We start from the raw sequence: 23,142 nt of genomic DNA on the forward strand, positions 1-23,142 counted from the left end.
AATTGAATTACAAGAGTTATCGACAATTCTAACGATATCCTTTCCAGAACACGGATGCCAAGTCGAGAAAACTTGTGAGCATTTTGCATATGATACGTAGCATCTGAATCAATAATTCATGGGCTAGGGGTGGGATAAACCGTGAAAGCCATAGAAAGACTATCTTGTCGGGCGCGGGGGGTTGACGGACCCGTAGTGACTTGATGGGCTCCAAGTAGCTTGATCAATTGCTCTCTCTGGTTTCTCAGGGATTCAAAGGATTTCAGGATGTTCCGGGTAGGAGTTAGTTGAATCGTGGTAGATTCAGACGTTGTCTCGAGGCCCTTGGTAGTAAGAGAATATGACTAAAGATCTGTATGCCGGTTTACTGCGAAGTTTCCAACAATTGTTCCGAGTGTAGTTCAGTTTGTGACAATAACACAAGTGGAGTGGCCGGTCTGAGGTGGCATGGGGAGGGCTGAGCATGATTCAAGATAATTCTAATCGAGCCAAAAGAAATTTGGCTTGGATTCCGAGAAATTGATGGATTTGTAAGTCACCAAATGAAAAATAACTGTAGGAAAGCTGCAGGAAAGATGCCGCAAAGATGCAGGAAATCTAACAGCTAGACTGCAGAAAATCTGGGAAGCAATTGAACTCAGCGGGAAGGACCAAAAGGGACCGCGAGCGGCAAAGCTTGCAGAGAAGGTCTATGGCAGTGTTTTTTTTGGGAAGGGTTGGCCAAAGGCTGAAAAAGGACTTAGCAGTAGAGAACTAGCAAAAGCTTAGCAGCAGGTGGGTGTTGTAGCAAGGAACCGAACAGATAGGAGTTGCACAAGCACGAAGCAGAGAACTAGAAAAAAACATAGTTGGAAAACTAGAGAGGACTTTCGGAATCTTACGCTATTGGAATGATGGAAGCTAAACAACGAAACCTTGCGGCTCTGGTGGAACTGCGGGAGCTTTCTGTAGAAGTGCCATAGTAATTAGCGTGACCTATCGGCTCTGGTGGAATCGCAAGAGCTTTTGGAAGAGAAAATTAGCGATTGCAATCCTGCTGTAACCAACAAAGGAGACCGCCTGCTATGAGACGTCGACTGTTGGAAGCGATAGAGAAGGCCAGTGACCGATGGATTTTTGGCTTAGATACCATGTAAAAATTTAGAATAGAGTAGCACAATTTTATTCATAAGAGGAGGGGTGTTTAAACCCAATTACCATGGGCATAATAATGGAAAGCAATAAAGATATCTAAGAAAGAAAATAAAGCAAAACATGAAAAACATAATCAGGGAATAAAATCAAATAATAAGTAATAACAGCTTAGGGATAGCCATGATAATCTAATAATAGGCAAGGTGACATTTATGTAAAAATTGATAATTGAGTGTTAGATATGTAAAATACATAGGAATTGAGTTTATGTATGTAAGTTTTCTTTTTTAATCTTATTTTATTTAATAATCCTGCCATGATCCTATTTTTTTACTATAAAACTTTTTTGTTGGTTTTTGTTATCAGTTTTCTGTGAAGCTCCCTTCAGTTTTGGATTTAGCTTTTGTATCTGGAACTGATTCCAAGGGCTCAATGGTAAATGATCGTATAAATGCTCTTACAGGTACTCTCTCTCTCTCTCTCACACACACACACATCACACACACACACACACCACACACACACACACACATTGGTTATGGATACAGTGACTATATTACTTTACTAAAGCAATGCAACAGCCAACACATTGCTTTATTTTTTTAGGGGGCGTTTACATATGCACCACTCAATTCTTTTGTGTTTACATATCTAACTCCTAAATTTTGATTTTTACATTTATACCGACCAAATCATTAATGTCACAACCAAAATACCACTATTTTAACTTTTAAAAAGTGAAATTCACCTTTTCATGCATAAGTAAGGTGTTGTGTATGTAAAAATTGAAGCTTAGGTGTTAGATATAGCAATAGATAGGAATTGAGTAGTATCTATGTAAATCTTTCATTCTTTTCCGATGACAGTTCCTAGAAACTATTGATGTGTTACCATTGACAAAACTTTATGTTCTTGTTTTAGACAGTATTAAGAGGGATAGATTAGAGATGTGATATGAGAAAAGCTTTTTAGTAATTTAAACGAAGAAAAGGGGGAGAGTAAGAATAAGCTCTAGGAAATATTAGGTCAATATATTTTGGGGAATGGGGAGTGATAAAAAATGCGCACCTGAAAATGCTCTTTGAGGTGATGAAAGTTGATATAGCTATGAGCACACCTGAAAATAAAAGAAAATTTTCTTTGATACAAACACCTCATTTTTGGATCTGAAAATAGTTTGGAAGTTATACATACATTCCACTTAATTCTTTTGTATTTACATATCAAACACCAAAATTTTAATTTTCGCATACATACCACCTTAGCTATTCATGAGAAGATGTATTTCACCTTTCAACAGTTAAAATGGTGATATTTTTGGTGTGAATCGAAAGATGTGGATGGTATAAATGTAAAAAAGCAAAGTTAGGTGTTAGAGATGTAAATGCCTATGAATTGGGTGGTATGTACGTAAATGCCCTGAAGTTATTGAGTTGTTAAGATAAAGACCACTGTAATCCTCGACTCTTTTTCAAAAGAAGCTAATTCTAATATAATCAATCTTTTTGATGTTCCATTGGGGAATTTTAAATAAATAGAAATATTATGAAGGCATGGAAGATAACATCAAACTGATAAGAGCAATCCTACAAGTATTTCTCACCGAGTAGTACATTGTCATTTTTCAATAATCGATTGGCACTTTTGATTTAAAAATAGTTTGTAGTGCTTGATTTACATGCTTGGTTTTTAATTTGTTAAAATAATTGAAGCCTTAAATAATTCAAAAATAAAAGCAATTAATGCATTAATCCATTTTTTAACCAAATGCTATTTTGACATTGTTTGCAATTGTTAACTTTATTTCAACATTTTTCAGGCACCATGCTGACACATAAACTAGATGAGAGAAAAAAATATTTTGAAGACAAATATAATAGATGTTTTAACACAATGGATAAGGTAAGATTGTTTTGCCCTTGCCCTAAGGGTTCATTTATCTTACCGCTGTATTATTTTTGTTAATTTTATGATGGTTTATTATATTTAAGTCTTATGTTTCTTTGTATATGTGTGGATGACTCCCGCATGTGAAGTGGAATTGGGAAACAATGGTTCAATGATAGTTCTTAAGGGGCAGTTACATACACAGCAACAATTCAACAACTCTTATGTATTTACATACCTCACACCTACAATTTTATATTTACACACATAGAACTCAAATTTTTATTATCCATTAAAAAAAGAAGTATTACCACTTTTTAAAAGTCAAATATGCTTTTTCATTCACAGGTTTAAATCTCCAATCTGCTATTATGTGAAATGGAAGTTTAGATGTGAGATACGTAAATACATATGAATTGTGTGCTCGGTATGTAAATTTCCTTAGTTCTTATTACTAATTTATCATTACTTTTAATTTGCATGCTATTTGCAAATTAAATTGCATGCTATTTGCAATGGTATTACCATTATTCCATAGTTACCGCTTTGGTAAACCCTTTTTAACCGACCCACAATATTTGAATGAGTTCGAATAATGAAGATCTATTCTATAATGTGCTTATAGGAATAGAGTATTAGAAGGGGATAGCGTGGCCTTATTTTGTGAGGATTGTATGATATTCTTGCCTTCAATTGGTTGTCGACATGATTTTTATTTCGGGTCATTGTTATATAATTTATATTTTAAAAATATTTTTTGAACAATTGCATTGTTTCAGGTAGATTCAGAGACAATATTTGTCGGGAAGGCAGCAATTGCAAATCTACTTGGTGGAATTGGCTACTTTTATGGTCAATCGAAAATTGCCCTTCCCAAGGGCTTTAGTGTAAGTCAGAATTAATTACACACTTGCAAGGTCTATTATACTCTCAATGTATTTTTTTTTATTGAACATTGCTTGTTCTTTTGGCATATTGATTTGTGAAGATATATTCTACATGTTATAGTTTATGCTATATTTAAGAATGAGAAAATGGTCAACATGATCTATTGTTTATTTTTATTGTCCGTTTTAGTTCCAACTATTTAGTATGTTCAATTTATCCAAATATGATCCAAAATAGATTATTGTTAATAAAATTTGAATAGTCAAAGAACTATTTTGGATAATATTTAAGAGGTTGAGAGACTAAATTAGACATATTAGATAGGGCTCCCCCCCCACCCCCCGCTCACAAAAATAATATGGTGACCATTTTATCTTGTCTCATTTACGCATTGGGTCGAGACTTTCTTTTGTTACTATCAATAAAGATAATCCACACCTTATTTAAAATTACGCACCTCAACAAATTCTACATAAAAGTCGTGCCTCATTGTCTTAAGGGTACGCCTCAACTAGATTAAGGTGTGCCTCAAAGAACACGTTGCCTCAAATTTTGAAGGCTTAGGTAGTTGAAAGTCTAATTATAAACATATTTATTATTTTAATTAATATTTTTATTGATGATTATTCATTAAAAATATAAAATAACTGGGATTAAAAATAATCAGGAATGAGAATATAGATATGATTAAGGATAATACACAAGATAAATAATTCATTTTGTCAGTGATTCTAATGAAAATCAATTGGGTGATTAGAGTAATAAGGGCTCTAAAATTAAAAGTTGATGACTTGTTATTTTCTTGTTTAAGTGAGGGTAGTACGAATGAGAGAGAAAAATTAATGTTGAACTTATTTTAATATTATATTTTGATGTTTTAACATTTTATTTTAATATCTTTGCTTATTTTGGTAGTTTAATATTTGTATAACCCATCTTATTTCATAATTTGATGTTAGGATATTAACATTTTACTTATAATTTGACGCAATTTATCACTTTTTACTTAGAACATTGCTATATTACTTTGTAATGTCTTAATAAAATAAAATATTGATATTATATTTCTTATCTCACATTTTATAGTCTATACAATATTTATTAATTTATGTTATTTTTTTTTTAATTTGAGGCTTGTCCATCAAAATGCCTTGAGGTTTACACATCGCCTCACGAATAAAAAAAGACTCACTACCCAATTGCACAATTTTAAACATTAAATCCACATGATAATTGACTATGAGAATGCTTTTAAGTCTCCACATGGCAATTTCTTACCTTCGTGTAAATTCTATGTCTATTGGAGAGTGGGATTACATGTCCCCTCTTTCATTGTAAGTCTAACTTACCTAGTTTTATGCAAGGGGCATTCACATAAATACCACATAATTCTTATGTATTTACATATTTCACATATAAACTTTCATATTTAACTCGTAGCACTCAAATTTTTAATATCACATAAAGAAATAGCACTAATATTACTTTTTAAAAGTGAAAAACACCTTTTCATGTACAAGTTTAAATCACCAACGTGCTTCAATATGTAAATATGAAAGTTTTGGCGTGAGATATGTAAATACCTACGAATTTTGTTCGATGTATGTAGATTTCCCTTTTAGTTATTGATTTTCGAGCTTTTTCTGGTACATTGAGAACTATTAGGGGCATTTTGATGGGCTTTCTTCAAGACATTTTGTTGAGTGAATACAATAACTTTTCACGCTTAAAGAGGCAGTTTTTCATGGCCTTTCCACATGTTTAAAGTTGAAAATTCTCGATTTGGTGGATTGGCTTACCATTTGGAAAACTTTTTAAAAATATTACCTTTCTTCTTTCAAGAGAAGAAGTTTGCAAAATTCCCTAACTTGTGTAATTAAAGTAGGAATCTATGCAGGAGTTGTGCATTTATTCAGAATTGGCTTGCATTTGGTAAAGATATTAGGTTAATGGGGAAGGGAAACCATTCTTTATCTAAAAAGGGTAATAAATTTTACGAAATTCCTTTTTTTTTTTCAAAGCAGGGAGAAATCCCAGTTGTTCTTTTAGAAGTTTTATGGTGTTAGGTATTTTAGTACCTCTGATCAAGCTGGCACTTCTTTAAGCCAATTATGAAGGTCGGGGGTTCACGCATTTCGAACTAGCTGCCAAATCTAAGGGACCATTATTTATGTTTAAATTTGATTTTTGATTTTTCTGTTGTTTTGTTTATGTTTTGATTTTAACCAAAACATGATTAAGATATGATTGCTTTTAAAAATACTTAATAACTAAAATTTATTTTGAGTGTTTTAAAAAATATGTTAATTTATTTTTAGAAATAAAAAATATATATTTTTTAAAAACAAATATGTATTTAAAAATAAAAGGAAAAATAAAAACAAAAACAAAAATACAAACACAAAATTGATCCCAAACAAGCCCTAAAATTTTTGAGAATTTAGATTGATGGTGTCATGTATGTGGGCTATAAAACAAATAATTTTTATGGATAAAGCATGTCTATTTCGAACTGCCAACTTTTAATTGTATGCATCTAGTGATTTGCTATCATTGATATTAGTAGAATTTAGCAGCACAATATCATTGTTAAGAAAAGGAAAAAAAGAAAAAAGAAAAAAAAAACCACATTACCTGATACATTTATTTTCCTTCTGCTCACAATTTTTTATTTTATAGATGACAATTACTGCTTTTTTGACCTCATGTTATATTTTCTCATCCAGCAAAAAGATGGGGAAAAATTCATTTCTTACTGGCCGGCTGCACTATATACAGCTGTTCCAAGCCGCTCGTATTTTCCTAGAGGTTTTCTATGGGATGAGGGTTTCCATCAGTTGCTTATTTGGTTAGTATTCTAGCATTGATCTAATTTCCAATTTTCTGTTATTATGATAATATTTTAAAGTGGAATTTACATACATACCATACAATTCTTATGTATTTATATATCTACCATTTATTCTTTAATATGTACTTTATAACACTCAAACTTTTAACATTACATAAAAAATATCACTAATATTAATTTTCTTTAAGTGAATACTACTTCTCATGCTGCTGTTTTGATGATGTGATTATGACACTAAATGTTATGTATATAAGTGTCAAATTAGTCCCCATGATATAGTCCTCAAAATATACTATTTTAGTCCCCATTAAACGAGTATGGGAATTAAATTGGCAATTTTATAGACTCTAGGACTTGGCTCCATGCAAAGTGTTAGGGGACAATTTTGACACATTTTCCTATATATATGCACATTGGTGATAGATATGCAAATACATAAGAATTGTGTGTATGTGAACTTTTCCTTTTTAAAACATCGGCAATGCATGACATTCATCTTTGGTGATTGATATTATATGTTGTGGGTATTTGAAGGCGTTGGGATATTGACATATGCTTGGATATAATTGGCCATTGGCTAGATTTGATAAATGTTGATGGTTGGATTCCTCGAGAGCAAATTTTAGGTGCTGAAGCTTTAAGGTAATATGCTCTCACATCATATGACATGTTTTTCACTTAAGGACACATAAACAATCCGTGTAATTCATTTTATTGTTATTGTAGCAAGGTTCCTCATGAATTTGTTCCTCAACATCCCTCAAATGGAAATCCACCTACATTATTTCTCGTTCTGCATGGTATGCTTCTTTTAATTTATATCTTAGTAGTTTAGGGGTTTTTACATACATAGTGCTTAAATCTTACCTATTAACATATTTCACACCCACACTTCTATATTTACAAAAAAACACTTTTTCTAGCTTTCATTAATGATTCTGTTGGAGAATTCCAATATGGACTCCTTCTCTGACGAGATGCTTTTGGCCGTAAGGTGATGATCTGTCGAAGCAACACTGTGGAGGTAAAGGGAGAGGAGTTGGAGTAGATGGGTTTTGAGAAAGGAATAGTAGCAGTGGATGAGAGAAGGAGAGCTGTAGGCGTGGGAGTTGGCGAGCTTTGAGGGAGAGTGCCAGGAAAGAGGGATGCCCTTGGGAGAAAACAAGAGAGTGGCAGAGAGAGGTTGCCGGAGGGAAGAGAGCTTCGTGTGGGGGGTTGCTGATATACTTTGAGCAAAGGAGATGGGTTCTTCGGTTCGGACGAGAGAGCAAGCGGGATGTTGCTTGCCGCTTTGGCTTAGGAGGAGTGACTGGATGGAGGAATGGAAAGAGCTGCGACGTGAGATTGAGTACGAACTGGAAGGAAGCTAAGACTTCTATCTAGGTAGCACGACGCCCTTTGAGTTTATTCTAACTACTTAAAAATTTTAGAGCTTCATGATCCGTGAAGATGGTGAACTCGGTTGTGAGTAAGTAATGAGTACAGTGTTCTAGAGCTCCAACAATGACATAAAATTCTTTGTCGTAGGTGGAATATTTTTATTGAGTCTCGTTTAGTTTTTCATTGAAGTAGACAAATGGGTGACCGCCTTGATTTAGTACAACGCCAATGCCTACGCCAGATGCATCACACTAAACCTCAAATGGTTGGTTGAATTCAGATACAACAAGAATTGAGACTTAAGTCACCCTTTTTCTTCAATGTGTTGAAGCTGGTATGGGTTGTGACTTTCTATTTGAATTATTTTCGTTTCAAATGCTCTGTGAGGGGAGTAGTGATAGTGCTGAAGTTGCGAACAAATCTTCGGTAGGAGGAGGCTAGCACCAAAAATTGTCGAAGCTCGGTGAAAGATTGTGGTGTGGTCCATCTTACAATTGCCTTAATTTTTTTGGTTCCATTTGTATCTTCATGCTTGACACAATGTAGCCCAAAAAATATACTTAATTTGTGCAGAAGTGATATTTCTTGTGGTGGGTGTACAGTTGCTCAGATTGTAAGACCTCGAATATCCCCCAAAGGTGCTGCAAGTGGTCTTTTTGGATTTACTACAAACGAAAATGTCTTCGAAGTAAACCACCACGAATCTCCCAATATGGCCTCGAAAGACTTGATTTATTAGTGGCATGAAAGTGCTGAGCACGCTAAACATGCTGAAAGGCATGACTGTCCATTCATAGAGATTATCTCGTGTCTTGAAAGCGGTCTTTCACTTGTCTTGCGGTCACATTCTTATCTGATGATATCCAATCCAGGGGTCAATTTTTGAGAAGACAGTGGTGTCGTACTACTGATCTAAGAGATCGTCTAGGCGAGGTATGGGAAAACGATATTTGACTGAAATTTTGTTAATGGGACGACTGTCAATGCATATCCGCCAAGAACTTTTTTTCTTGGGTACTATGAAGGTAGGAAAACACATGGATTGGTGCTTTCACGTACTATTCCTCTCGTGACAAGATATTGCACCTAAAATTGGAGTTCCTTGCATAAGTTGGTCGCAATCGGTAGTCGGGGTGATTTGGTAACACTGATCCTGGTATAAGATCGATGGCGTGTTGGATGTCCCTTAGTAGTGGTAAGCCACCTGGAAGGCTGTCAGTCATGACGTCCTTGAAGTCGTTTAGGAGTGGTTAGAGGCACGTGGGTATTTCCCTCCATTCGTCGCTATCTTCTAGGAGGACTAAAGCAAGAGCTATGTGTGGATCTCAAACGGAGTATAGCAAGGTGGCTCGGGGAACAAAGGAATCTTCTATGTCGATGGTGCCCTTCACATTCTTGAGAGGCAATAGTCTGATGCGCTTCCCATCCTTAAATGCGTATTGTTCTTGAAGACGTCGTGTTGCGTTTTCCAGTCGAACTGCCACAATCGACCCTGCAGGATGTGGCAAGTGTCCGTTGGAACCACATCACACCAAACTAAACATTGCTGATAAACACGTATCTCGTTACCTCTTTTTCAGTTGAGAGAATAAGATCGTAGTTTTTTTTGCGTGGCTAATCCCAACTTTTGCACAATGAGTGTAGACATCGTTGATGATCAAATTGTAGATTTTTGCTTTTACTGTGCACGCGGTTCAAAGATGCTATGCCGAAGCCATGAGGGATCTCTTTCTAGTTTGGATTGCAGGATTCTCTGTATGACCAACATTTCACCTTCGTTTCCTGGAAGTTGAAGTGTTTTTTTCGAACTATCTTGTGATTCAAGTTCCTCTAATTCTTTGATGACACCTTCTTCAGTTAAGGAGACAACTAAGCTAGCGGGACAATTGGCGGTGGCCATAATCGTGCACCTAAAACACTTGCGCGGGAACAATCCCGAATGAACTACTCTTTTCTAGCTTAATGTCGCTCAGAGTGGTTTTCTCGTTTCCTGATGTTAATTTGCCAGCACCGGAAGTGATTTTGTCAGTAGGCGTGGAAGTGGGGGGTGGCTTGAAGGTTGACTGTTGTTGAAAGGATGACGGGAGCCTAGCTCGCTTTTTTTGTCGTTGTACCTTTAATACAAGGGTCTGGACATCACTCAGCGAACAATAAGGTTGTAGTTGAACGACCTTGCTAATGGCGATTTTTAGCCCCCCACATAGCGGGCGATCGTGTGCTCCTTTTGCTCGAGTAACTTTCACTTCATTTGTAATGGTCGAACTTTGTTGTGAATTCCTTGACCAAAAGGTCTTGCTGTTGTAGGTTGTGAACCTGAGGAACATGGTTTGGCATTAGTGGTGTAGTAGGTACTTCTGCATCGCTTTCTTCATTTTTACCCACCGGGTGATCTGTCGCTACCATCTCGTTTGTGTTGTCATTGCAGATTCCCCCACCATAATGAGGCGTTTTTCTTCAATTTGATAGCTGCAAGTTTAACCCATTTATTCTTGGGGGCCTCCTTGTATTTGAAAATGCGTTTGACGGCTTTTAACCAGTTGATAAAGTCGTTGGGATTCATGTTTCCTTCAAACTTCGACAAGTCCGTCTTGATTCTATAATCTTGGTGGCCGCCGAACGAGGGCTCCTCTCGTGGTCTTTGTTGATAGTGAATGTTAAAGCGGCATGGTCGATATTCCTCATTGCTGACGTCTTTATGGTAAAATAAATTCAGATTGTTGTCGCGGTCTCCTCTTTCGACTCAATGTCACGGTCAAGAGTAATATCACATTGAGTTCCATCGTCCATCTTGGCCAACTGTTGTTTCAAGCAACGAATCTATTCTTTGTATTTCTTCCCAAATTGGGTGCGGAGCATATCGACACGGCAACATGATCAGAAGTGTTTCGAAGAAAAAGACTAAAGATAGAAGAAGGAGAAGACAAGAAAAGGGGGGAAAATGGAAGTGGAAAAAAGACGAGAAAGAAGAAAAATTTTGGGTGGCTTTGGCGAGGGTGGATGCTATGGAACTCAGGGTTGGGCTATATCTAATAACAAATGATACCAGAGTCAACCCAAACCACGACTCAGACCCGACAAATTTTATTGCTGAATTTTAAAAACAAGTACAGTGACGACTCTTCACAAATATTAACGCATAAACAACAAACAAAGAACACATAAACAATAAACGAAAAAACACATAAACAGCAAAAGAAATTGAGAATGCAAAAATATGCGCAGCACAAGATAGAAACAATCGTGGAATGCGGTGAATCCAGTGTGACGGTCTCTGATGGCGGTTGGAGACCCATTGGAGTGGGGCTAGGAGGAGTTGACGACTACTAGCCGAATGCCGATGGAGTTGGTAGACCTAGGGGCTGACAGTAGATAGTGTAGAAGCGGCCCAACAACAACTTGACAGAGTGCTAGAGCGAACCTGAATGGGTAGCGGTTTGTCGGGGAAACTAGGAAGCGTGACAGAGGAATGATGTGGCTTAAAAGGGCTGGTGCGACAACCTAGAAGAGAAGTGGAGACACGACAGTGGAGGGAGGAGGTGTAGGAGGGCAGTGCGGTAGCCTGGATGGGTGCGTGGCTTGTCTATACTACTTGAGGGAGTCTGGAGGACTTAGAGTGCGTGACATTAGTGCACAGGGGCGGGGAAGGAGTGAATGATTCGAGCACAGGAGGGTGAGATGGGTGCGGGATAAATAAACCAGATCAGTCTGATCTAGTGAAAAGGTTGGACTGGCTTGCTTCTTGTCGCACCCTGTCCGACATGCTATAGTAGCCCCGCGTCAGATATATTAATATTTTAAAGAGAAATTTAGTTTTTTTTTTTTTTTTGCGGTTAATGTCTGGTGTAGAAGCTTTGGGAAAAAAAGAGTTATGAATTAGTTCATATTGTCGAATTTAAGATAAAAAAATTGGATTTTAAAATAGAAGCAATTACATACATAGCACTCAAAAAATTGCTATTTACAAATTTAGCCCCCTCTTTCATCCTTTTTTCAAATTCTTACTTAAATATGAAATTTCATTAAAAATTCCCAAACCATTTTTTTTATTTTTATCAAATTCTCAATGGTTTGATCGTGGCACATGTAAATACATCAGTTCAGTAATTCAAAATTATCGTCTGGGTGCTAGATTTGTAAATAGCAATGTTTGTAGTGCTATATGTAATTATCCCTTCAAAATATTTCTTACTTGACATATTTTTTATCTGTTTTTAGATTTTTGAAGGTGAATTTCCTTGCTTTAGTAATGATTGATGGTTGGAAGAATTAAACAAGAGAAGTGTGCTTTAACAAAACCTTGTTCATGTTATAAGCACATTCTTTTGCTATACTTTGCTAAATTCATATTTGCATACAACAATTTATAATGGGTTATACTTTGTAGGTTTGGTACACTTTTAAAATATTACGAGCAAGTGGAAGCCAAAAAAATAAAAAAAGTGCATTTAAACATATAGGTACATAGTTTTCATTGTATCTTGTCAGATGTTCTGTTAGTGGGCGCGCTTGATAATTTTTTTTGCATGATTGAAAGTGTAATTGTTGCAATTCAGTTTTTTCACAGCATATTTGAATCATGGATGTTTGAATGTAAAGGCATAATTTTAGAACGTGATGATGCCAGCATTATGCAGTTCATGAGATCGACAATGAAGGAGTTTTGGCAACGTTGCCCACAAGAAACTTTAGACTTTGCTTTCCTCTTTAAATTTCGAAAAGTTTTATTTTTTGACATATCCCATGCTTGTAATAGAACTGCTTATTTTGTGCGAAGCACACTCTTAGTGGGTCTTTTGTTTTAATGCATGTTGAGGAGGATAGGGAGCTTTTTACTATACTTGTAGATGACATTTCTTTTTTGTACATCATAGATGCATGCATGCATAATTTTTGTACCTTTTTGATATATTAATGCAAATGCATATTTAATGGAAGCAATAAAGTGATAATGAATAGACGATGAAATACTGAGTTTTGTTCTTTATAGCTTCACCAAATTTACTTATTTTACGTGGCTAATGAGTATTGCAATAAGCTTGGATTAAATGATTTTTATTTGTTTTCTTTTAAATTTTCTTGGCCAATCCTCTGGATAAATTTGTAGGCAGCCATGTTTGCATAGAAGAAGTGTTATAGATAAAGGCTCTCGCATTCATTTTTAACTTTGATTTATATTTATTTATTTTTATTTGGCTTTCTTCTGACACATGCGATGCATGTTTTCGTAATCCAAACTCAATGGTCCTGAATGCTAAATTTCATATGCAGTGTTCTGTAATGGGGCATTTATGTATATACCACCCAATTCCAATGTATTTACATATCTAACACCTAAACTTTACCTTTACAGATCTTTTATATCATATGAAAAAATACTATCATTTTAACTTTTAAAATGTGAAATACTTTTTTTCATGCATAGATACAATGGCATGTAAAATTTTAAAATTTAGATGTTAGATATGTAAATTCATAGGAATTGAGTAGCATACATGTAAGTACCTTTATAATATTAGGAGTAAGTTATATCAAATTGAGATTAAATGAAGGGCTTAATTTGATTATGATAATTTTATTCAGATTTATTAAGCAATTCGAAGTCAAGCAAGTTTTCTGATGAAGATATGGATAGGATTTCTAGCTTCTTTGGCAGAGCATATATTCGTCTTGCAGCATGGTTTCAATGGTTCAATAATACACAGTCTGGTAAGTAAACTATCTATTTTTTATCTATCCCTCCTGTAACTGGAAAATCTTTTGAAATTTTTGTTTGCATTAAGTTATTTTATAACTGAAATTACTTGTTATCATGAAACCAAGTCAATTCTTTCCAATGTTTTTCATCAATCTTGCATTATAAAAAAGATTGAATGGCTCTTGTAAATTTCTAAATATTATTGTAATATTTACTTACAGACCGCTTAATTCCTATATATTTACATATCTAAAACCTGAACTTCCAATTTTGACATATATTCCACCTCTCCTATGCATGAAAGGTATATTTCGCTTTTAAAAGGTAAAAATAGTGGCATTTTGTATATGACATCATATAATTTGGTTGGTATAAATATAAAAAATAAGCTTGTGGTGTTAGATATGTAATACATAGGAATTGAGTGGTATGTAATACATTTTATATGTGTAACATTTTATCTTTTCTTGACTTCCAGCGAAGAATGCGACCGCTTTCTATTGGCATGGAAGGGATAATGCAACTACTATGGAGCTGAACCCAAAGGTCATCCCTAAATCTCTGATATTCATATTTATTATTTATAACTAATCTAGTTATGCTTATGGTTTTACTTAATTGTCAGGTTCATTGTTAAGATTCTTCCAAATTGAAACCAAAATAAATTTTATTTGGTTTAATTTAGTTTGAAGCTTTATTTTTTCATATTGATTTTCAGAATTTTACAACCAGAATCAATTTTTCTATCCAATTCTATCAATTGTTTGCACAAATTATCCATATTTTTGTTTGTATTTATCTTTATGGCGTCCGCTAGACTTTGTCGTCTGGTCTGGATGACTACCCTCGTGCGTCCCACCCAAGTGAGGATGAGCGCCACTTAGACCTATGGTGTTGGATGCATCTTGCTTCAGATTGCTTGCATTCAATTGCAGAGATAATAGGAATGCAAAATTCCTCTGCTAAGGTACATTATATTTCAAGCATAATAATATAAAGTATTCCAATTATCTGAATTATTGTAATCTGAAACGTATATATTTTACTTTTTTTTAGTTTAACTAACTTGTCTTTGCTTTGAAAATTTGCAGGACTATAATCTAACAGCTAAAAAACTCGTGAAATTTGAAGTTCTTAATCAGGTATGCGCAAGAAACATACTAAAACTTGCCTCAGTTTTGTATTCTTATGATTCCATCTTCTGCACTTTTTTCTAGGGGCATTTACATACGTACCACATAATTCCTATATATTTAAATACCTAACACCTAAACTTTACTTTTTACATTCATACCACCCAATTCTTACATATCTTCTTACATATCACATAAAAAATAAAAAATACCACCATTTTAACTTTTAAAAAGTAAAGTACACCTTTCATACATAGTTAAGGTGGTATGGTATGTACATCAATATTGAAGTTTAGGTGTTAATGTTGAATTTACTTGGGGAGGAAAATTCATTTATTCATTATTCACAAATAAGGTTCATATATATAGGGAAATCAACTCCTCCTTATTTACAAACTTACCAAACATATATGACCTAAATTAGAAAAGAAATAATTCTGAATAAAAAAATAGAAAAACTTAAAACAGGAAGGGAATAAATCAATTAAAGGTTTCTCTAAGATATCATAATCAAATCCTCCAAGATTTCGAGGTGGTGGCCGGCCCACATGAGTGAGGTAAATATTAAAAGAATCAAATCTTCTCAGATTTTCACACTCCCTCTCAAGCTGAGTTATTGATGCTGTAGTGACTGAGCACAATATTGAGTTATGAGAATGTGCTGAAATGAAGAGCTTTGTTGAAGATATCAACAACTTGTTTTTGTGTCAGGATGTATCTTAGTTGTATAATTCTCCCATTGACTTTTTTAGAGATGATGTGCCTATCAACTTCAATATGTTTGGTCCTGTCATAATGCACATGATTCTTGGCAATATTGATAACTACTTGAGTGTCGCAGAATATTTGTAAAGGCCTATTGGAAGAACATCTTAGCTCTCTTAATATCCAAATCCATTCACAGATCTCTTTGGTAAGTCTCCTATACTCTAATTATGAGCTGGTTCTCGAAACAATAATTTTCTTCTCCTATATATAATCAAATTTCCCCATACATATAAGCAATAACTTGTAGTAGACCTTCTATTAGTGAGCTCTCATACCCAACTAGAATCAGTGTAGATTTTCACTTCTCTATTATAATTTTCTCAAAAATTAATTTATAACCACGAGACTTATTGAGAAACCTTAGAATCATCTAAACCATCTTCAAATGTTTTTCATTAGGATTGTTCTTATTTTGGCTCACAATACTGACATAGTATGCAACATCTCTCATATTATGTTACAGATGGAAGAGTTTTTCTATTAATCTTTAGTATCTTTCCTCATTCACAGATATACTTTCTTCTTTCCTGTTAGACCTTTGATTGGGTTCCATTAGAGTATCAGTAAGTTTGCATCCAATCATCTATGTTTCCTTTAACAAATCTATGATGTATTTTCTCTGCGATATAACAATTCTTTTTTTGGACTTTGCTACCTTCATGCCTAGAAAAAATCTCATGTTTTCGAGGTCTTTGATTTCAAATTCAGCGGCCAACACTTCTTTTATTTTAAGAATTTCTCCTTCATTATCACTAGTAAAAATTATATCATCTACATATATGAACAGTGTATCAATCTTATCTCTCTGAGTGTTTTTTATAAACAATGTGTGATTAGCTTGCTTTGAGAATATTTATTGGATTTAATAGTTTTAACAAACATTTCAAACTACTCCCCTTGGTGATTGTTTAAGCTTATAGAGAGATTTTTTAAGTTTTCATACAATGTATTTGTTGGAATCATTCTCAAGCTCCGTGTTATCTTCATGTGTATCTCTTCCTCCAGATTCCCATTCAGGAAGATTTTTTTTATGCCAAATTGATGCAGTCTTCATTTTTTTAAACTGCTATTGAAAGAAGAACTCTGATGGTATTTAGTTTGACAACATATGTGAAGCTTTCCCGGTAGCCGATTTTATAGGCATGCTTGAAGCCTTAGCAACAAGTTTGGCTTTGAATCTCTCAGCATTCTCATCAACTTTGCATTTTATTCTGAGCATTCATTTGCTTCCAAGTGGCTTCTTATCTTGAGAAAGTTTAGTAAGAGTTTGTGTCATTATGCTTTAGTGCTCGAATCTCCTCTTCCACTGATTTTCTCTATTCTAAATTTTCAAGAGCTTTATGAATGGATTTAGGAATCTACGCATTATCAATATTAGATATAAATGTTTTGTAGACTGAGAATAACTCTACATATGCTACATACTCATGAATTGGATATCTAGTGCAACTTTTGTTATCATCATCACCTGAAGAGAAGGCGATAACTCATGAGTACTTGACTCTTCACTAAAAATTTATGTAAATGTGTACTCGGGCTTTGGTTGGAACAGTTCTGTTTTTGCAAGTTTTCTTCCATCTGTTTAGTTTTTCATCCTCCCAGTGTACACTCAAAGTTCTTTGTTGTGGACTTTGGGGAAGAGGAGTAGGTGGGTTTACTATGTATGTGTCATTAAGTAGACCCAAAAGTGATGTTCATTTGCACTCTACCCCTAAATATCATATTTGGGATAGTATGATTTGTGTACCCTCCAAAAATATTTTGGAACTTGATAAAAATCATACTTGAGCAGGGTACCTCAAGTAAATGTTTGTTCTTTCTCTCTGCTATCTCATTTTTGTGGGGGTATCAATACATGAACTCACATGGATGATTCTATTTTTTTTTTCAAAATATAGGACCCAAGAATGGAGTTGAAACATTTTATTGTATTATCAATTTTGAGAATTTAATTTTGCATTGTAATTGAGTTTGTATCATCTCATGGAAGGTTTGAAAGATTTTTGTTGTTTCGGATTTTTTTTCATCAAGAATGCCCAAGTAGTTCTAATATGATCGTTAATAAATGAGAAACCCTCCCGACCTACTTAGGTTTTCAAATTTGAAGGTCCCCAAATATTACCGTGGATAAAGGAAAAAGGATGTGAGAGTTTATACTGAGTCATGTGATATAACTATTTCTAGTATGTTTTACATGATGACAAGTTTAACATTGATAAAAACTATATTTTTTATTGAGAAACAAAGATGGATACGACTTAGCTACATAATTGAAACTAGGATGACATAGACGACAATGTCATAACATGACTTATTTTTCAACACACATAGGCTCAACAAACTCATAAATTTGAGGGACATGAATGTAAGATTAGCTGCGTGTTTAGAGAGACTTTTCTTGAGTAGGTACAAGTTGCAGTGCATTTTAGCACCTTCCCATCACCTGAAATTCACAAAAGCTTGCAAAAAATTTAGTTGTATATTTTATATCATAAGTTTATTAATTGAATTCAAATTGTAGTTCAAATGATGAAACATATAAGATAAAGGAAAGAGTAATATCTTGAGAGAGCTCCAAATCTCCTTTCCCAACAGTATTTGAGTGTGATTCATCTGCAAGTCTTATCGATCTAATGTAGAAGCCCCATGATAGTTAATTAGAACATTGATGTATCCAGTCATATGATTAGAGGCTTCTGCATTTTTAATCTTGATTTTGAATCTCACATTACTTGCAAGATGGTAGAAGGATATATTACCTCGGTATGTCACGAGGTTCGTGTGTTGCTTTGAATTACCTTTGGAGTTTCTTCGGTACTTCAAGTTGTTTCTTGGTGAATAGTTCATTCGATTCTTCGATTGTGGTAGCAGCGTTTGCCTTTTTCTCTTGATCCTTCATGCCTGCCCAGGTTTCCAGTCCAGCAGACTTTACATAGAGTTTCCAATATTTGTATTTGATATGCTCAATCTTTTTGCAATAATCACATGTGGGATGGTTTTTCTTGACCTTTGAGTCATGGGAAGAATTATGGTGTACATAGCTGAACTTTCAATGCTTGGTGAGCCCCCATTTCCGATCAGCATCAGCTTCTTCTTGCTCTCTTCTTTCCCAACTTCAGAAAATGATTCACATGGAGCTTGAAGAGGCTTTGTTCCCATGATCCTCCATCACACCTTATCCAATTCTTGAGTTAGTCCTACTAGGAATTTGATGGTCCTTCTCAGTGATGGATTTAAATGTCATAGCATTTTGTGGGCATTTCCACACATGTGTCTCAAACATATCCAATTGTAGGCAGTACTTTGACAAAATGTTGAAATATTGGGTGACACTCAGCTCTCCTTGTAGGAGGTCATGAAGCTTGGTTTCGATCTCAAACTCTATCGTGTTTTCGGTGTTGGAATATGTTTCTCTTGCAGCCTTCCAAATTTCTTTGGTAGTTTTGTATAGCAACAAACTCTCTCCCACTTCAGTAACCATTGAGTTGTCTAACCAAGGCAACCAGATGGTCTCAATTCTTCCATGTGTTGTAGTTTAGGTCAGTGATTTCAGAAATGATGCTCTCTCTCCTAAGATGTTCCTCTTTCCCGTTATCAAAAATGTATTAAGCACGGATTTGGACCATAAACGGTAGTTATGATCATTGACTTTATGACGTAATAAAGTTAAAGAGTTCAGGAGTTGTCTGGGCAATACCCCTGGTCTCTAACTCAGACTTCATCTCTGGGGTAGAACTTACGTCTTCATTCTGTACTTTGTCATTATCTCTAACTGTGTTTGGGCTGCTCCTAGTTGACTGCAGTGGTGAGAGTTGAAGTTGCTGCAATTTCTGCAGTTAAATTAAAGGTTGCTGCAGGAAAGGAAGAACAAAAATTAGCAGGTTTTGCTGGCTACCGCTGCTTTTGGTACTGCTGAAGGAAGATTCAGTCGGAGGAGAGGCCTGCGCCAAGAAAGATGGCCTTCAACCTGTAGTAGGGAGAGATTCGGGAAGCCTGCAGGTAGAATCCAGGAAGCCCGTAGCAGGGTGCAGCTGGAGGGAAGTGTTCCGCCACAGGGAAAGGAAGTCAGGTGGCTAGGGTTTGATGTAGGAGAATATATATATATAATTAGCCCTTGGGCGTTTAATGTGTGTGTGTGTGTGGGGGGGGGGGGGGGGGGGTATATTTTTAAGAGAAAAATTATATAATAATTCTAAATAAAAAATAAAAAAACATAAAAGAGGAAGGGAATTAACCAATCAAAGGTTTCCTAAGATACCCAAATCAAATCCCCCAGGATTGGAGGTGGTGGTCTGCCTAAATGAGAGGTAAATATGCAAAGAATCAAACATTCTCATATTTCCACAGTTAAATATGTAAATACATAAGAATTGAGTGGTATAAATGTAGATTTTCTCAAGGCCTCCATTATTCACTCAATCGTTTACTCTATTTATTTGCATTCTAGTATATAAATGTGGGGCAAGCTTTAGTAATCCATTGCCTCCAGCTTTTTTATTAACCTTGACATTTTTTTTTTTTGGCCAATTTTGTAATTTCATTGATCTTCTTTATGAGTTCTATTGTGTAATACAGCAAAAATGCCATTTAATTATGCAGAAAAGTGTCCTAAAATATATCATTTTCAGTATGCTTATAAATCATAGGAAACATCATATAAGTGCCCAAAAACTGTCTTAATATCTTGCTGCTACACATGCATCATCCTGACACCAATCACTTATTTTGGCCAAAAATTTTTTTGAATATTATTTCTCCCCCATTATTGTTTTGGCATGCCGTTTTGTTTGACAAACCATGTTTATCAGTTGATCAAATGGTTGCATTTTTAAGTATACTTTTCAGTGTATGTTTATATAAAGTCTGTCCGAGCAAGGGAAATCTGCCTTCATTTTTACAAACGAAGTTGACTGTTTTGTTTATGCGGCATTTACATACATACCGCCCATTTCTTATGTACTTACATATCCAACACCTGAACTTTCATTTTTTATATTTATACCGCCGAAATCTCTCATATCACATAAGGTGGTATATATGTAAAAAACTTTACGTTTTGGATAAGTAAATACATAAGAACTGAATAGTATGCAAGTAAATCTTCCTTTGTTTATTTGGCAGCTGCATTTGGATGAAGCTTCTGGAGCTTATTTTGATTATGGAAATCATACGGAGAAGGTATGCGAGGACTAACTGTAAATGTTTTTAGTGTTTTTAAAAATTACTCAATTTAACTATAATAATAATAATATTATTATTATACTATAAGAAAATATTTTTTTTTAAAAGCCAAATTTTTTAAAAAAAAGTGATTCCTACTATATGCATATGTTTAGTTCTTATTATTTATCCTCTTATGATTTAAAATTTTGCACCAACTCTTGCTTTTTTCGTCTTCCTATTTCAATATTGTGCGCTTCGAGCTCATTGGTTTCTTCATAATTTTCTAGGTTCGCCTGCGCTGGCACGAAGTGAACGTCGGCAACAGCGCGAAACGAGAACTTTTTCGAGAAACATTAGAAAAATCCTATTTACAATTAGTTCCACATATTGGCTACATCAGCCTTTTCCCTTTTATAATGAACATCATTCCACCTGTAAGATTCTAAATTAATTTTCTCTTCCAACTGTGAGCCCTTGCTTATTCACATTTATTTTGATTGGTCAGGAATCCTGGATTCTTGGAAGACAGCTAGATCTTATTTCCAACCGTTCGATCTTGTGGACAGATTATGGAATTCGTTCACTTTCTAAAACAAGGTGTGTTCTAGCATTTACATAAAATCTAAACTTTAATTTTTACATTTATACCACCCAAATCTTTCATATCAGATCAAAAATACCCACCATTCTAACTTCTGAAAGGTGAATCACACCTTTTCATGCATGGGGAAAGGTGGCATGCATGTAAAAATTGAAGTTTAGGTGTTAGATATGTAAATACTTAAGAATTGAGTGGTATGTATGTAAATCTTTCTTCTTTATCGCCCCCTCATATTTGTTATTTATTAGCTTTCGTTGGCAGTTAAATTTTGATCATGTTAAGCAAAATCGGTGTCATTGTTAGCCTTATTTTAATTATGGAGCATTTACATATATACCACATAATTCATATGTATTTACATATCTAACACCTGGAGTTTGATTTTTATATTTATAAACTCAATTCTTTAATATCATATCGAAATACCATTATTTTAACTTTTGAAAAATGAAATACACCTTTTCTGGCATATATGTAAAAATTAAAGTTTAGGTGTTAGACATGTATATACATAGGAATTAAGTGGTATTTTAAATTGCAAAATTCACGTTTGTATACATTGATAAGTTGGCATATGTGTGTGTGTGTAGTACCAACACTTCTAAAAGTTTATTGTACCGGTGTCGGACACATATTAGACACCAACACTTGTCTGAACTTTTTTCAGAACCGAACATGTCCGTGAGACACCTCAACACCGCATCCGACCCGAGCTTAACACGATTTCGAAAAAAGTAGAACACGAAAATTAGAAAATTATAAATATGCATATAGTCTTAATTATACCTCATAGTTGAAACCGTCATATTGAAGCTCCCTCCAACATTCGTCAAATCGAGCATCGAAGGTGCATACAATATTCATTGAAGCCGAGCATTAGTAATTCCCTTAAATTTAAGTAGATAAGCTGGATTATAAGTTAGATGAATTCTTTTGAAATATATTATATCTAATTTTAAAAATGAATCTTGATAAGCACGAGGTTTTATAATATAAATTAAATTTATGAAAGTTAAATTTTAATCTTTGCAATTTTTGGTTAATGCAGCTCCTTGTACATGAAACGCAACACAGAGCATGACCCACCATACTGGAGAGGCCCCATTTGGATAAATCTAAATTACATGATTCTTGCAGCTCTAAACCATTACTCCAAAGGTCTGTTTTTACTTATTTTATTTATTTAGTTGATAGATAAATCTGCAAAATTATAATCTATTTGTGGGAAAAAAAAATTGCGTTTTGGCCCTTAAATTTTCTCCTAATTTTGTTTCATGCAGTTGATGGACCATACAGGAGTAGAGCACATGAACTATACAAAGATCTTAGATCTAATTTGATCAGGTACATATATATATCTATACATATATAGCATGTAAAACATTAAAATCTACATATTAAACTCATAATTTTCACTTATATATAGCAGTAAAAATAAAATAGAAAAGGGGCATTTACATATATACCCCCACCTATTTGTATGTATTTACATATCTAGTACCTAAACTTGGCTTTTTACATTTATACCGCTCACATATTTCATATCACATAAAAAATACGATTATTGTAAATTTTAGAATGTTAAATATGCCTTTTTATGTATAAGATAAGGGGTCATACATGTAAAAATTGAAGGTTGGGT

The 23,142-nt window shown here is 34.5% G+C and overlaps 1 protein-coding gene across 1 annotated transcript in view; it reads left to right on the forward strand.

Moving 5' to 3' along the window:
- The window catches only part of LOC110032801 (mannosyl-oligosaccharide glucosidase GCS1), a 56,035-nt gene that overhangs the window by 31,844 nt on the left and 1,049 nt on the right, over positions 1-23,142 (forward strand). The window contains exons 7-21 of the mRNA XM_020736560.1: positions 1,501-1,597; positions 2,954-3,036; positions 3,801-3,908; positions 6,636-6,757; positions 7,295-7,402; positions 7,487-7,560; positions 13,721-13,846; positions 14,314-14,381; positions 14,653-14,802; positions 14,927-14,977; positions 20,858-20,914; positions 21,187-21,333; positions 21,405-21,496; positions 22,549-22,658; positions 22,781-22,844. Coding sequence (XP_020592219.1) covers positions 1,501-1,597; positions 2,954-3,036; positions 3,801-3,908; positions 6,636-6,757; positions 7,295-7,402; positions 7,487-7,560; positions 13,721-13,846; positions 14,314-14,381; positions 14,653-14,802; positions 14,927-14,977; positions 20,858-20,914; positions 21,187-21,333; positions 21,405-21,496; positions 22,549-22,658; positions 22,781-22,844 — 1,457 coding nt within the window. The remainder of the gene's footprint in view (positions 1-1,500; positions 1,598-2,953; positions 3,037-3,800; positions 3,909-6,635; positions 6,758-7,294; positions 7,403-7,486; positions 7,561-13,720; positions 13,847-14,313; positions 14,382-14,652; positions 14,803-14,926; positions 14,978-20,857; positions 20,915-21,186; positions 21,334-21,404; positions 21,497-22,548; positions 22,659-22,780; positions 22,845-23,142) is intronic.

This window comes from Phalaenopsis equestris, unplaced genomic scaffold (assembly GCF_001263595.1).
Source record: "Phalaenopsis equestris unplaced genomic scaffold, ASM126359v1 Scaffold000002, whole genome shotgun sequence".
Classification (NCBI taxonomy): domain Eukaryota; kingdom Viridiplantae; phylum Streptophyta; class Magnoliopsida; order Asparagales; family Orchidaceae; genus Phalaenopsis; species Phalaenopsis equestris.